General features: G+C 41.1%; 1 protein-coding gene across 1 annotated transcript in view; it reads left to right on the plus strand.

Moving 5' to 3' along the window:
* Window positions 1-15791, plus strand: part of ehbp1l1a (EH domain binding protein 1-like 1a) — a 58447-nt gene extending 42656 nt beyond the window's left edge. The window contains exons 16-30 of the mRNA XM_058623799.1: window positions 2715-5710; window positions 5795-5849; window positions 6077-6286; window positions 6588-7124; window positions 7522-9789; window positions 10007-10175; window positions 10582-10748; window positions 10833-10881; window positions 11240-11789; window positions 12282-12325; window positions 12453-12564; window positions 12644-12743; window positions 12829-12902; window positions 12999-13113; window positions 13766-15791. Of these exons, the coding sequence (XP_058479782.1) occupies window positions 2715-5710; window positions 5795-5849; window positions 6077-6286; window positions 6588-7124; window positions 7522-9789; window positions 10007-10175; window positions 10582-10748; window positions 10833-10881; window positions 11240-11789; window positions 12282-12325; window positions 12453-12564; window positions 12644-12743; window positions 12829-12902; window positions 12999-13113; window positions 13766-13859 (7540 nt within the window). The 3' untranslated portion in view covers window positions 13860-15791. The remainder of the gene's footprint in view (window positions 1-2714; window positions 5711-5794; window positions 5850-6076; window positions 6287-6587; window positions 7125-7521; window positions 9790-10006; window positions 10176-10581; window positions 10749-10832; window positions 10882-11239; window positions 11790-12281; window positions 12326-12452; window positions 12565-12643; window positions 12744-12828; window positions 12903-12998; window positions 13114-13765) is intronic.
* The last annotated feature ends 496 nt before the right edge of the window (window positions 15792-16287 follow it).

The raw sequence follows: 16287 nt of genomic DNA on the forward strand, positions 1-16287 counted from the left end.
ATGCCCCAGACATAGTCCAGTCCCTGGTTTGCCTTCAAAGACCACACAAAACTATGGTTTCTCTAGTTGCAAAGATTGGTTTTCTTTAAAAAGTTTTGGGTGGGAGAGTCCGTTTATAAAAAGGGAAGTGCAAATTCTTAATTCAGCTTCAGGGTTTGATAAGAACACTGTTCAAAGAATGAGTACAATGTTACCCTCTTGCCCTATGAAGGTTTGCATTCCTGGGTTTCCCTCTGCTCTAACTCAGACTTTCACTACTCTGGATATGGTGAAATTACTGCTTCCAAGGGAGTCTAGGATTCCTGGAATGCCGTCCCTTCATCAGTCACATGTTTCAGCTTTTCCTGATGATTCAAGTTTAGATGATAGAATCAGGTTTGAGTGGTTGTTTCACCCAAGAAAGAAGTCTGCATTCAAGTTATATTCTGAGGGTTGCAGTCAAGATGGGGTGTGTGACATATCCATGGTCTCCATATTGCCCTCCTGCCCATGGACAGCTCATTCGCCCGGCTTTCCATCAATGCAAAGTCAAATGTTGGCAGGTATGGCAAGTGTTGGAAGTCTGCTGCCTACTTGCCCAAGACATTCTAGAGTTTGTGGAATGCCATCTAGATTCCACAATGAGTCCGATGCAGTAAAATGGAGTATAGACCAAAGACCAATGTGGAAAAAGACAATAATAAACCTGGGCGGTTCAGCAATATCTGACCATATGATGAATTTTGTAGAGCAAGGAGTGGTTCGAATAATGGTATCCATGTTGCCATCCTGCCCCAAACACTCTAATATTACTGGAATTCCATCTAAGTTAGGAGAGAGGCCAGTTGAAATTTTAACGAAAGAGGATACTTGCATGTTAAGATCATTTCCCACGTTCCCAAAGTACAGTAGAGTTCCAGGACTACCTGCTCAGAATAGAATTAAAGAGTTTGATTGCTGGTATGTGGACACAGATGCGGTTTGGAAACTTCCATTTAATAGACAATATGAAGTTATTTACCAAGATTGTACAGTTAGGGAAATTCTATCCAAGGAAAGAGAAGTAATGCTGACCATGCTTCCATCATGTCCACAACAAGCCATGAATCCTGGTTTTCCATCTACTGCACAAACCCAAGCTGTTGTTGCCACTGTAGAAAAAACACAAACTTCAATACAAATGACTCCATGTTGCCCGACAAAGTCAAGCATCATTGGTCTCCCCTCAAGAGCTGCAGTGGTTTCTGATTCTAAAGTAAAGAGCTGGCCCATTGTGATGATAAAGAAGCAAAGATGCTGTCGATACCAGTGTCCTCACAAAGATAGAATGAAAGCTGTCCTTTCCCTTGAGCTTTCTTGTCCACCAGTTGACACGAACTGGCTTCCAAACATGGTGAATATTGTGCCGTCTTGCCCAAAGAAAGCTTCTGTTTTTGGGTTGCCATCAACACATATGCACCAGTCAGAAGAAAGGTGGCCAGTAGAAAGATCAGTTTTGGATCATCAATCTTCTGGATTTAATGGATTATCGAGGCTGTGCGAGGAGACCATTCCACCCCGATTAGATCTTGCTACCATGAAAACACTGGATGTTTGCTCACCTTTAGAGATGCATGAAGATGAACTGGGCTTTCGGAGTGAGGACAGTCATTTAGCCCTACTAGAAAAAGGGTGAGTGGGTTGGAAATAGGAGATGGAATTTTGTCTTTGGTGTCAGCACGTTCCTTTTTCAAAAAAAAACATTTTCTGTTTTCAGAAACTTGCATTGCAGAATGTGGCACTCTGTTCCTGACATGCCACTGTTTTTGAGTGTAACACAGAGGTGGGTCGCCTTGGTTTGCACAGTGATGCAGTGACATGATGTGGTGTGACTTAGCACCACCTGACTGACTTTTAATGGCAAATAAAACTGCATCTGTTATGCGTGTGAACTGTGGAGGTTGTGAGTTGTGAAGAATTTACCAAGCTTGCACGGATTTGTCCTTCTTGTCAATTGTCAAAGTGATCCATGTACAAGGAGCGACGTAATAGTTCTAATGAAACAGAGACTGCTGAACATCTTTCATTATTATGTAGGGGAAGTCATTTCCAGTCACTATTACATTCTGGACCAGGGGCATATTCAGTACATTTGAAAGTGAATGTAAATGTGAGAGAGAGTTATACATGGCTTATGTTCATGTTCAATTGATTTATGTGTAATTGTGGGATTTAGTTTATAATATCCAAAGTCAAGTTGTTGTGCTTGATTTAAGAAACATTTGATTGTTGTTGAAGAGCTCATAGAATTTCTTTTTTTTTTTTCTTACAAATTATTGGAGGTCATAGATACCATTCCAATTTAATTTTGAGCTTTGTGTTAACAGCAAATGTGGTAAATTCAGAGCATTATAGGAATATGCTGTGAAGGACTTGATATAAGGTTGTTTTTTAACCCAGCATTAACAGTGGCTTTACATGACTGACTGGCATAAAGTAGTAATTGATTCTGACTTAGAAAATGGTGTGGCATGATTGCGTTTGCTTGCAGCTTTTAGGTATAGTGCATGAAACTTAAATATCTGTTTGAAAAATCTGTGCATATTGTACATTTGTTGTACTTGCATTGATAAAATTCTCACCGATTAATTCAAATATATTGTATCTGTATATTACACTGTTGGCTAAATTTATATTTGGAAGATTCCTACAGTATACTACCTACTACTATAACTTTGTATTTACCTTCTTTTTAGACCTCCAAATGTGGTTTCACTGCAGCCATCATACCCAGATGTTGCAGATGCAGTACAACCCCTTCCCCAGATCCAAATAAATAATACTGAGCAGAAGTTAGAAAAACATCTTACAAACGCAACTTTATTATGTGAGGAGCTGCCAGAGGGGACTACAGAAACAAACAAAAATGCAACAGAAGAAGAACCAGAAGTATTGAGAGAAGTTGTCAGTGACATTCCATTATTCCCTGGTATTGCGAAGATATTGGACAGTCATAATGAAATGAAGACAGAGACTGGGATAGTAGATCCATTCCCAGTATTCCAACCTGTGAGTGACATTTGTGAATCCCCTGCAACAGCTAGAGCAATTAACCATTGCCTATTGGACAGTGAGTCTACAAGGAATAAGAAAATAGAAATTCCAACCGATGAACATGCTCTTGGTTTTAAAGGGCAGGAGGAGCCAGTAGAACAAATAGCTGATAATAAATCCCACCTCAGTGCACAATGTGTACCATTTGACATTAGGACTGAAATTAAGAACAACCAATCCCCTTTAATGGAAACCTGTCCCGATATGACAAACATTGCTGGTATGCCATCTAAATTACTCGTAAAAGAAACACATTGGTTAATTAATCATGAGCCAATCTGGCAGGAAGAATCAAAAATGAAGAAAACATTTCCACATTTTGCATCAGACGAGGATGAAAAGAACAAGAAAGAAATGGTTTTACTGGTACCATCATGTCCCGGAGAGACCAGAAATCCTGGATTTCCTTCTTTATCACACCACAGTTTAGGTTTTCATGGAACAAGTATGGTAAACATGTGTTGTCCATGTGTATCCAGTATACCTGGCTTGCCATCTGTCAGTGAAGCCAAAAACAGATCATGGGTATTCCAAGAGGAACCACTTTTTATTACAAAAATAAAGTATTGTTCCATACCCTACCCACAAACTAAGATAGTATTAAATGTATCAGATATGATAAGTCTGGCAAGCTCTTCTCCAAAAAGCTCCTGTGTTGAGGGTTTTCCATCATTAATGAATCATCAGTTAAGTTGGGATTCAGAACACAAACAAGTTGGACCCATGGTTGAAGATAGACCTCACTATGAAGAAATGAAGACCATGTCAGCTTTAGCCGCAAATTTGCCAAAAGAGGCTAGTATTCATTCTTATCCATCTGTTCTGGAACCTCTAGAAATCAGTGATAAATCTGCAAGCATCACTCTCCTTCCATCTTGCCCAGCTGTAAGTAATGACATGACAAATATGGTCAGTCTTTCATGCTCCTGCTCAAAAGTGTCTCAAATACCAGGATTTCCAGCATTGCATTATTCCAAAGAGTGGACAGTTAGCAAGGAGCCATTGCTTGAGGCTAGAACTAAAGAAAAGCAGGTGTCCCTGACTGGCCAATATGAACTAGACAAGAGAGCAATTAAAGCTATGGTCTCCCTTTTACCATCCTGTGCAAAAGCACCGCAAACGCCAGGATTCCCCTCTCATCCAAATCCTCAAAGTGTGTATTTTCTAGGAGATATTATTAGTCTTTCTTCACTGTGCTGTCAAGTCTCAAGAATATCTGGATTCCCATCACTTGTTGGAGATATTAGTGTACAATGGGTTGCAGAAAATGAGTCATTGTTGGAGAGGCCACCAACAAAGGGGGTCATATTTGACACATCAAACTACAACAAAAGTGTCAAGAGGGGTATGGTTTCTCTTGTACCAATGTGCCCAAAAGTGTCAAGTATTCCTGGTTTCCCATGTATCCCAAATCCAAAAATGGTGTTTTATGGCCTAAATATGGTCAACCTCCTTCCTTTGTGCCCTCCATTTTCTACCATATCTGGATTTTCATCTGTTGAAGGTGATGAGGAAAAAGAATGGGTTGCTGAGCTGGATTCATTGATACACAGACCTCAAAAGAAAGTTATATTTAACATTAACAGCTCACCAATAAACACAGACAACCCTCAGAACATGCTAGCTTTGGTTCCTTCTTGCCCAGGAGCATCAACGATTCCAGGCTTTCCATCTTACCCTCGATACAACATGCTGAGTCTTCTACCCATGTGTCCCAAAGCATGCTCACTCCCAGGATTTGCATCCTATGAACTGACCTCTAAATTTCAATGGCTTTTTGATAGACCAATTTTGTGGAGTTTGCTTCCAAAGAAGACACGTTTTGTAATACACAGTCCATATCAAGATGGAGAGACAGTGAAGACAATGTTTGCCTTGGCACCATCTTGTCCAGAAGTTTCCAGAACCCCTGGGTTCCCCTCTGCACCTCAAATCAAACCCTGCATTGAACACAATATGATAAATCTTTTGCCTTGCTGCTCCATTGTTTCAAGTCTCAAAGGATTTGCATCTATGACAACAACCCAAAGCACTGAATGGCTAAATGAAACAAACCCTATTTTGAAAGAACCTCAGAAGAAGAGGGCAGATATAATTGCTGACCAGTACCATCTTAGTTGCCATAGCATGAAAAGCATGCTAATGTTAGTGACATCCTGCCCAAAAGAGGCCAGACTTGATGGCTTTCCTTCTGCTCAAGTTGCAAGCAGGCCACCAAACATGGTCAGTTTATACACATCTGCCCCATGTGTCTCATGTGTCCCAGGTTTTCCATCAGCAAGGATGCTCAGCATTGAACATGTACAAATACAAACACAGCCAACACAGAGAAAGTTGTTTGATAAGCAGCAGCGTGAAAAGATTTTTGTTGTTGGAAAACTCCCAGCGCCACATGAACTGGAGGAAATTAAATCAATGGTAGCAATGGCTCCATCATGTCCACATTTGACTCGAAGTCCTGGTTTCCCCAGCATTGTGCAATTCAATCCAACAGTGAAAGAAACAGAGGCATTTTCACTGCCTTCTACTGAAAAACATACATCACCAGAATTGCCTCATGCACAGTCAACTCAGCCATGTGACTCAGGCATTCCTGGTATTCCCACCACTTCTGTTGGAAGCCCAAGCACTGAACTTGGTAAGATTTGTAGTTTAACGATAGGCCACATTATCTTTCTTTGACATTTCTTTCACATTTTTATTTTGTTTACTTCCATCGCAGTGGAATATTTCGAAGGTGTTGCAAAGCAAAGCATAGACCCCTCTGTAAACGATGGGTAAGTTCAAGAGTCTGGTGCTCTGGTGTTGTTTGCTGTGAACGTGACCAATCCTGTACGTGTCTAACATGGACTGTGTGGACTAGTAAACGTTAGCTTTATTAACTTCATTACAGAGTGCATGGTCAGTATTGGTATCTCTGAAGTCTGTATTTTGTTACATTTCTTATTGTGTTGCGGCATTGTGTATGAGGATTATGCCTTGAAATATTTTATATTTTGGCCAGCAGTGAATCGCTATTAGACAGAATAACAGCAGAGAAGACCCAAACAATGAAGAAACCACTGGACACACCAGAGCCAGTAGGAGTCTTGGGTTGGGAAGTATTGGAGGCAGAGGGAACAGTAAAAGAAAAACGGGGAGAACCTTCTTTGTCAGCAAAGGAGGAAGAGACATCAGGATTAGTAAAGACTATTGTTGGTGCTTTCCATAAAGGGTAAGTGTAACACTGGTCTGCAACTGATGGTGCATGTAACATGGTGTGCATCAACCATAACTAATCCTCCAGCTCATAAATATTTTAAAAATCTGTTTGTTTGGTTTTGGGAGTGGACTTTACAAAACATCCAAGTTTTGTATCGTCAATTTGTCTTAATTCATATAGTTGGCTTGATATCTAGGAAACCAAATCAAATTTTGTTTCACAATCTCCAAACCTCGGTGGTTTCTTGCAGTAGTACCTACATGTATAAGTTGATTGAAAGCATTATTTTTATTCCACTATCCATTTCTCACAGTTATGAAACAGTAGTATCCATATTGGGGCCATCTAGCTCGACTTTAAATGAAGAGGATCGCCAGCCCAAGGATATCTCATATCTGGACCTGAAGGACAAGATCACTTCAGATGAGTTTATTCTACATTTTGCAGACAGTTCTACTCCCATACATAAGACAGAGGGCCAGTTCGAAGACACTGACACCGACTCTGACATTAAATATCCAGCAAGTGTTGAGCCTTACATGTGGAACTTGGTGTCTGATCAATCAACATCATCTCCATCATCAGCTACCGACAGCGAGGATGGGTATTTAGTATGTGCTGGCATGAAGAAATGGCCCCCATTGACGGAGGCAGATATTACTGAAATATCAAAAGAAGATGGTGAACAACTAGAGGGACAAGAAGCATCTCTTTCAAGGGAGAGTTCAATCACAGGGGAGGATGCTGTTAGAAAGTTCACAGACTCCGAAAGTTTGTTAGCAAGATACGAGACAGAGGAAGAATGTGATGAGATTAGAACAGTGTCATCTTCTTCTCAGCTGAATAGTGGGTGAGTGTTTGTAGACAATGACCTGTCTAAACGTTTGGTTGCATGGTGTGATGATGTACACGTCCTGCATTGTTCACTGTAACACTGTGTCTCTGCTTATGAGAGCTTACTACTCAAGAAATTGTCAGGTCAAGTCTTTGTTGTAGCTGTATGGATTGGCATTGTGATATGGAATGGTAATATTGCTTTTTATTAAATGTTTTGTAAATAGAGGTGTCTTTGTCTTTTGTCCTGTATGTGCTGCTGTGTCATGTTATTGACGGTAGGCTTTTACATGTACCGTAAGGAAAGCACAACTATGAAAAAGTAGATTATAATGGGCTGAAGACATGCATGGTACAACTGTATGTAAGTCAAGGTCAGTGGATTCTAAACATTTCCCTCTCTTTTTCTTAAGCCTTGGACAAACAAGCAAGGAAGAAATGTCTGCTACTGACATGTACCCTACATCAAATGAGTCACTTGCAGGTGAAAATAAACTTAAAGAGGATCTCTTAGTCAAACCTTCTGATGATCAAAAACTTAGTCCAGCTGGAACGCAAGTGGACCCGGTTGTTTTTCAACGAGGAAGACAGCCAAAGAGAAAACTTCCAGAACCTCTGCACAAAGGAGCTGATAAGGAAAAAGACACTGTTCCAATGCGACCACTTCGAAGGAAGGATAGTTTAACACCAGATCGCAAACAAAAACATGATGATTTGACTAAAGCTGCCCAGTCTTTAAGGAAAGATTCTGCTGAGATGATTCCCACCCAATTTACCACTGACCTATTTCCATCTGACAGCATAAACAAAGGAGACATGAACATCACTCCAGCTGTCCCCCAGAGTGATCATGTCCAAGAAAGTGTTGACACTCCTGCAACATCCACAAGTGACCATGATCAGAAAAGGATAGCTGAATGTGTGCCAATATCCGTGCATGTTGCTCCTCCTCCTCGTGTTAAAAAAAGAGATAGTAGTTTGCCACCTGATCCTCCACAGAAAACATCCCCCTGCAAACCACAAAGGAGAAAAGACCATGTCACCAGAGAAAAAACTGATAACCAGCAAGATTTTAAATCACAAGTTAGTCCTATGTTGGATACATCTGATCCAAGCACTGATGTGTCAAAACCTGTCCAACCTTTACAGAACGTCGATAAACCATGTCAAACAACCACTGAAATGATCAGTTCACAACCTGAGGAGGGCAAAGACAGAACCATAGAAAACCAAGAAACAGATTTACTTCAACAGAGTTCATCTCTTCAGGCAGGAACAGAGGACATGGAGAAACACAGGGGTGCTGACACCATCACATCACAACCAGAACCAGAGAAACCGTCTGCTAAACAAATTTCTCCTGTCTCAATAATCAAGAAGATACGTCTTACCAAACCGGGAAAGAAAGTTCCACCAAGCAGGCATTTTAACATTTTCAGTGACAAGGGAACAATGGCCAAAGATTTAGAAGTTACAACCAAGGAGATTACAAAACCAGTCCTGGGTGACAGTAGTGTAATGGGTGATACAGAAAAGTCCAAGACAGATCATCATCATCATCATCATATAATCACAACATCATCTCTGAAATCAGAAAATGCACCAGAGATAGAGGCAGAAAGAGACAAACAAACATCTCAACCTATCCCAAGGCCTCGTTTGAGGAAACCCCTCAGTGGTTCCTTCCCAGATGACTTCATGGCTACGGAGAGAACATCTCAAGTTTCACATGGGGCAGAGGAATTGGCGGAAAGGCAATGTGCTTTATCCAGTTTTTCAACGATTTCAGACCCTCTTCTTCCTCTTCTGGTTCATCAGCCTTCCACATCTACAGAAGAAGTGACTGTTGTAAGGATGAGGAGAAGCAAATTAAGTCCTGAAAGTAGTGTCAAGTTAGAGGATGTGGCCATTTCTGAGAAGACCATGGGAAACTCAAGCTTGCCTGTACCAAAACCAAGAATAAAGAAACGTCTCAGTGATTCCTTCCCAGACGAGATGACAATTCCTGGCTCACCACCATCTGGTGAATCAGACCAAACTGATAATTTGATTGGTCGTGAGACAGCCCAACAGAACAAGCAGTCAAGCTTGCCTCTTCCAGTGCCTCGGACCAAGAAACGTCTCAGTCAAACTTATTCAGATAGCACTCCATCTGTGGAAAATGAAATCCCCCTGGAATCATCTGAGACATGCCCAGATGATACAATTGAACCTAGCAAACAAACAAATGAATTGTCAACGTCAATAGATCTAAATGTGATCTTGGAGGGAGGTTTCGTCGCCACCCAAGGTGAAAATGATGTTGCATCAGATGTGGAGCAGGCAGTGCTAGCAGCAATGCAAGAAGAGTTCCCTCAATCAGATTCTCTAGATGATACTGAGAAGCCACAGGATGAAATCTTTGAAGGCTGGACTTTTACGGATAAACCTGTCGGTTCAACTTCAACAGAGAAGGTTGAGAAGGTATCTGAGCAGGAAGACATGGAAAAAGTCCTTCAAACAGAGGTCGATAATTGTCTCGCTCCCACTACTGCAACGTCTCAGGATGACTGGCTGCATGTGGAAGATGCTAAAGACAGTGAACCAATCATAACATGTTCAAGGAAGGAAATGAGAGACGAAGATTTGGACTTTTGCTTTGTGTCTGTAGATGTAGCTGCTGGTTATGTAGAAGATGACGGGTAAGTTTAGAGGATGATTGACTTTTTGCATTTATATATAGTATATAGCAATATGTGCTCATCCCCCATATACTGATTTCACAATATATAATACTGTTCCAGTAATTGTTAACATTTGGAAGATCTGTGTTTGGTTTTTCAGGACATACATGTTGTGAATGAAACACCATGGTTTATTATTTCTTTCCTTTGTTTCTCTTTATGTTTTCCATCAAAGGGAGAGAACAGAAGAATCTTCTGGCCAGCGCGTACCTGTGCCCCGAGGCAAGAAGCGTTTGAGCGGTTCTTGTCTCGATGAAAGCAAGTCTCAAGTTTCTGACCTCCACCAAACAAGTGCACCAACAACACCCCAAAAAAGACCTGCAGATGGTGCTGCCTCTTCAGACGTATGTCAGACCTTGTCAACGCTTACCATATTTGTGTATTAGCAATTTGTTCAGTCACTATGTTAAGAATGAAGGAGCTGGCAACTGCAAAGAGCTTCTTTGCCTCTTTTAGCTTCTTGTCACGTTATTGTGAAATAATCAGTCTATTTTCCAGTCACAGGCTATTTTCAGAACAGCACTGATTTCCTCTCCTAACAACTGGTGAGGTGATATGTTGCTCACAATCAGTATCTGCCCAATACTGGCCAAAATCACTAAATAGGATGTCTGAACACAGAACTGCCTCTCATCGGATTTATGCTTCTAATTCTTTACAACACATGAGTAAATAAATACTCTATATTTGTGCATGAAGCAGATTCAGAAATACTTGTGATGAATAATAGAAGTGTGTTTCCCATTGTAGAGCATATTGAGCAGTCCCAGCCTAGTGACGTCCAGCAAGTCTCTCCTGGAATGGTGTCAAGAAGTCACACAGGGTCACAAGGGGCTGAAGATCACCAACTTCAGCACCTCGTGGAGAAATGGCTTGGCCTTCTGTGCCATATTAAATCACTTCCACCCAGAAATGATGTAAGAAACACTTTTAGATACGTTGTTACTTCATACACTGTTTGTTATGTGTTTATTCATCTTTTTGTCCCTCCCTTTGTATAGTAATTATGAAATGTTGGACCCGTATGACATCAAGCACAACAACAAAAAGGTGAGTGATGAAGTCATCTGATGATTGAATTACTAACAAAGCATATCGTATTGTAGGGGCACTTAATAGGTGGACCCCAGTCCAGATCCGGTACCAGATGCCATCCTTTTTGGACGCAGACCTATTTCCGTTACGGTACTAGAGGTTCAGGAAATGTTGATTGTCGTTGTCAGGGAATTGCTAAGCTACACTTACTTGAGTTTATGAAGTTCTCAACCTCAGCTTGAGGACATTTTCTCTATCTGGACCTCTTAGGACTTTAAATGACTACCCCTGTACATGCCATTATTTTTACTTTCATGTGTTTGTTGATAACACCCAATATAATCCAATCGTTCTGTTTTTGTACACATCCCAGGCGTTTGACGGCTTTGCCGAACTTGGCATTTCCAGGCTGATAGAACCTTCCGACATGGTCATGCTAACAGTGCCCGACCGCCTCATCGTCATGACCTACCTCAACCAGATCCGCACTCATTTCACAGGACAGGAGCTCAGCGTGCTCCACATAGAGAAAGACAGCAGCGAGTCTAGCTATGCGTTAGCAGGAGAGCGGGACAACCAAGACGACCCTGAGGCAACTGTCCGCTACTGCGCCCAGAGGCTACAGGAGGAGGGTATCAGCCTGGAAACAAACGGTGCTGCGGGTACTGCAGAGGACAGTAAAACCAGCAAGGATGTTGTTCCACCTCCGAGAACTAAGCGGTCCCAGGCTGCTGGGGCAGGCGGGACTCAGTCTCCTGTGGCACCGCCAAGAACAGGTTTCCTATCCAAGTCAAGTTTCTCTCACATCAGAGATGCTGATCTGGTCAAGAAACGAAGGTCACAGCGGAGAAGTGGCTCAATAGAAGAAGGAGCCATAGCGGGCCAAGACGACAGCGAAATCAGCCAGAGGAAGTCAGAAACAGGCAAGTTCTCCTTTTAACTTCTTCTTTAGTTACCACGAATAAAAACAAACTACACTTTGCACATACATCCAGTGTCAACAACCACCATGTACATATTTAACGTTAAAAAAATGTTCCAGCATGTGCACAAGTGTTGTTTTTAAATATACTATTTAATTCGCATGAAAAAAATGCATTATTTTAACTTAATGGTTGATGAAATGTCGTTTTCACGGTTTTCCCTTATGATGTAAGTCTTTCTAAAAGAAATATCTTAATTTATAAAACACATTATCAATGTATCTACATGGTCTAGATGAAATCTGCATTTTTTAAGAATTTGTTCTTGATGATGGATGCATGGACAGCTGCTATACTGCCCCCCTATGGTTTCTTTAGTCAAAATGTGAAGTCATCAATAGTCTTACACAATAAAATCAACCTTTTTTTGTCTAAATTGTAGTTAATTTGAAATGATTCTTCTGTGATGAATGTTTTTTATTTGACTTGCAGAGAGAACAGAGACAGCAGTCGAGGAGGGAAGACCACCGGGCCAGGTCAGTTGTGTTTGGGTTATTCTTCCTCATTGGTCACACAATTGTTTGTGCCATTTCCAACGCATTGATTAGAATAAACAAAGATTATGTCACTGACTGCCGTTCGTTTGTGTATGCATGTGTCCAGGACGCCAGCCAGTATGTTCTAAATCAGATGGAAGCTCTGGAAGCAGAACAAAACCACATCGACACCAGAGCCGGCGTGGTCGAGAGGAAACTCCGACAACTGCTGGAAACAGGTAATGTAAAGTGAATTGAATAAATCAGTAACAGGAGATTTCGCACAGCGAGTGTTCACAGTGACGTTTGCTCTCGCAGGTAGCGACAAGGTGGAGGAGGAGAGGCTGATTCAGGAGTGGTTTGTGCTGGTCAACAAGAAGAACGCTTTAATCAGGAGGCAGGACCATCTGCAGCTACTGTAAGCTTGGCAGATAATTCTGAAAACAAAAAGATAAAACTACCATACCTTCTTAATCCTTAAATGAATCTCTTGTGATCGACAGACTGGACGAACAAGACTTGGAGAGAAGATTTGAGCTGTTGAACGAGGAGCTAAGAGACATAATGGCGATGGAAGGTACGACGCAAATGCGGCTGATAACGTAATGTGCGTATCGTCGTCCGTCACTTCATCGCTTTCTTGTCGTTGTCTCTCTGTCTCTCTGTGGTGCAGAGTTGCAGAAAACTCCGGCCCATAAACGCAGGGAGCAGCTGCTGCTGCAGGAGCTGGTGTCGCTGGTCAACCAGAGGGACGAGCTGGTCCAGAACATGGACGCCAAAGAGAGAGGGTGAGACACACTGCACTCACTCACTCACTGTGCTGGACGACTCATGAAGCCACATGCGACACGCATTCATTCATTCATTCATAAGTACAGTACAGTTAAGTTTTATTCGCGAGGCAGAGGTTGTTTTGTTTGATTCTCATCTCTTTTGTTCCTGAAACCGACTGACGTGTTATTTTGCAGGCTATCCAAAAATGATGAGTTTCACTTTGTCTGCAGTTTAAAATAAACAAAAGACCTATTGCATTATTTTATGTACAGTTCATAAACTGAAGTTACGAAGGCCTATCATTTTTCCTCACATGTTTTTCCCGTAATTCAGCCTTTTTGTATTTTTTTTGTCTTTATTTATTGTGTAGCTAAAGTGGAGTGTCAGCTAATGAGGATGAGTCATGAAACTTTGCCTAAAAATGCTGTTTTTCTGCCATTTTTAATCCAGTGGTAGGGCCAACTCTTTTATTATTGAATTTGCAACTTCCTCCTTGTCAAGTCTGAATCTTTTTATTCCCAACAGGTTTTTGTGAATCACCATTTTTCAGGGTCAGGGCTCAGAGGGAAACACTTGCCCTTAAAATGAAATTCAAACACAGATTTAGTCATGACTTTTTTTTAGCAGTCTTGTCCATCCTGTGACTTACTTTCCTCTCGTCCTCAGGGCTCTGGAGGAGGACGAGCGCCTGGAGCGAGGCCTGGAGCAGCGGAGGAGAAAGTACGCCAAGCAGCAGAAGGAGAAGTGTGTGATGCAGTGATGAGAGTGAGACACGAGTCATGTCTGAGAAAGGAAAAAAGCAGTGACGTTTGGTCTCCTCACTGTCAGCAGTAAGAGGACAATCAGGCCAAGACTGTCCACACAGTGGAGACGCGGATGGTCCAAAACAGGAGCGAGGTTCTGACGAATGTGTTCAGGCTCAGAGTCGATGAGCGTTTTTGTCTTTTTTTTTAGCTTCTTAAAATGTTTTATTGTCTGACGACAGGTCAGCGTGGGTGAAGTGCGGAGTGTGAGTTTCCACAAATTTGACGTCGTCGCCCGTTAAAAAAAGTCATACAGGACGTTGGACTTTGCTCAGGCGGAGAAGCTCCGAGAGCTGCGTGTGCCTTTGCCGTTTCTGTGCCGTGTTTTTAGTGACTCACTGTTACGACAAAGACAGAGCAGAGAGAGAGAGGGCTGACCGTCCTTAAAGAGACTTCAGAGAGTTCAGGTTTTTTTTCTAGTACTCTTGTATGAGTTACTGACGAGGGAAACATGGCAATTAAAACGGATTTTAGCCCCTTAACAATTAAAATCAGCAGCATTTTAAAAACATGTTTGCCACTTCATCTCGCCACTGGACGACCCTTTGTCCGACTGGAAACCTGGCGTTTTTGTCGCTTTGTAAACGGCTCGCTCTCCTGCACCAAAGTCCATAGAGAAAATCAGCGATTTTACCTCACAGTACACAGGAGTTGTTGCTCTACTGTTGCCTCCATCACTAACTTAAAATGTGTTATTTTGTGACTTAGCGACGCAAACTTACAGAAACAAAAACAGAGTAGACCAGCAGCCTCCTGTTTCCCCGTGAGCTAAAAATGCCGATTGTCTCTGTGGGATTTGGTGCAGACGAGTGAGAGGTTTAGAAATGTCAGTTTCCTGTTGGAAAACTCTGTCTAACGTCAAGATGGAGCAGTAAATGCACTCTTACAGTATTGTAGACTTAAGCAGGAATAGATATTGTGAGGTGAGCCTTTCGTTAAGAGGCAGCCATGTTTTCAATCTGTGTCAAAGCATGTCAAAACACAGACAATATAAATGATGTCAATGCAAAATGTATCCAGGGTTACGCATCACCCTCCTGTGGCTGAAATGAGTACTACACCTCCTGTCCTTTATACTGGGATGGTAAGTAAATTTTAAAAAAAAAACTAAAAAAAACTCCACCTGCTTTGACTGTTAAATACAACACTGTGAGATTTGCCTTATTATATGTTAAAACCAAAACTTGGGTTTTTTTTAACTTGTGCAGTTACTGCGTGTGTTATGTGTATATGCTTTGTTTTTTGTTTATTTCTATTTTGAAAGTGGAAACGTACGTCTGTGCGATGCTGAAGCGTTTCTAATATTTGACGACAGCATCTTCAGTAGACATGAAAGTGCCAACAAGGCAAAGGAAAAAAGTAAATAAATCACACATTTAACTCTATTTATTAGGTTAATTTAAAATGTTATCAGCCACAAGAAGCCATTACTCTGACTGTATTTAAACCAGAGCTTTAAATCCTTTATTATTAGTATTGTTATTATTATTATTATTACTGCATTTAACTTCAGTGTTCCCAGCATTTACAGGAACATTTGCATGAGACTATTTTTATGAAATTAGGGAAAATAAACGTGGAATGTTGTCACTTATTTTCCTCGTAATGAGGATATTATTATTTGTCTTCACCCCAGGACAAAAGTCAAATCTGCTCAAAGAGAAAATGACAAGAAAACACATGTGAGGTGGATGTTTTTATTTCAGTACAAACAGAGAGTAAGTCAGAAGTGGGTTTTTTTATGTGTGCGTGTTTGTGTGTAAAGGTTTGCGGTTGTCGTGTTTCCTCTCTGCTGACGGCAGGAGCTCGTGTGAGCGTTTTTACTGTGGTTTTGTTACATTTGCATTATTTGTAAACTCATACAAATACAGACGTTTTGAATGCCTTCACACGTCGTGTTTCCTTACAACCATCACGCAAAAAACAAAGGCAAATCAAACAATTCACACAATGACAAACTATATTCAGGAGAAAAAAAACTCTTAAAGGTTAAGGAACAACCGACTATGACAAATCCTCTAATGATTTCGATACCACAAACTCACAACTAGATGTCACTCGTTTATATTTTACACCGTGGGCTTTTTTTCTTAAAAGCTGCTGTGGATCTTTACAGTATCCTGTTGCCTGTTGCTTTGCTCCATCATGAATCCTGGGTTAATGTTTGCAGTGAGGGGAGTTATTTCTCGCTGTAAATACAGTAGATTCCTCTTTTTTTTAATATATATATTTTTCCATTGAAAGCCTAATTTCTCAACATTTCTAATAAAAGAAAAGAGGAAGCGAGATAATGTTGCCCAATACTGGACTGGAAGGTTTTTCTTCAGGATGAGATTATTATTCTGAAGTGACTTCACCAGTTTATCATGACAACACAGTCATCAC

The sequence above is a fragment of the Solea solea genome, chromosome 3 (assembly GCF_958295425.1).
Source record: "Solea solea chromosome 3, fSolSol10.1, whole genome shotgun sequence".
NCBI lineage: Eukaryota > Metazoa > Chordata > Actinopteri > Pleuronectiformes > Soleidae > Solea > Solea solea.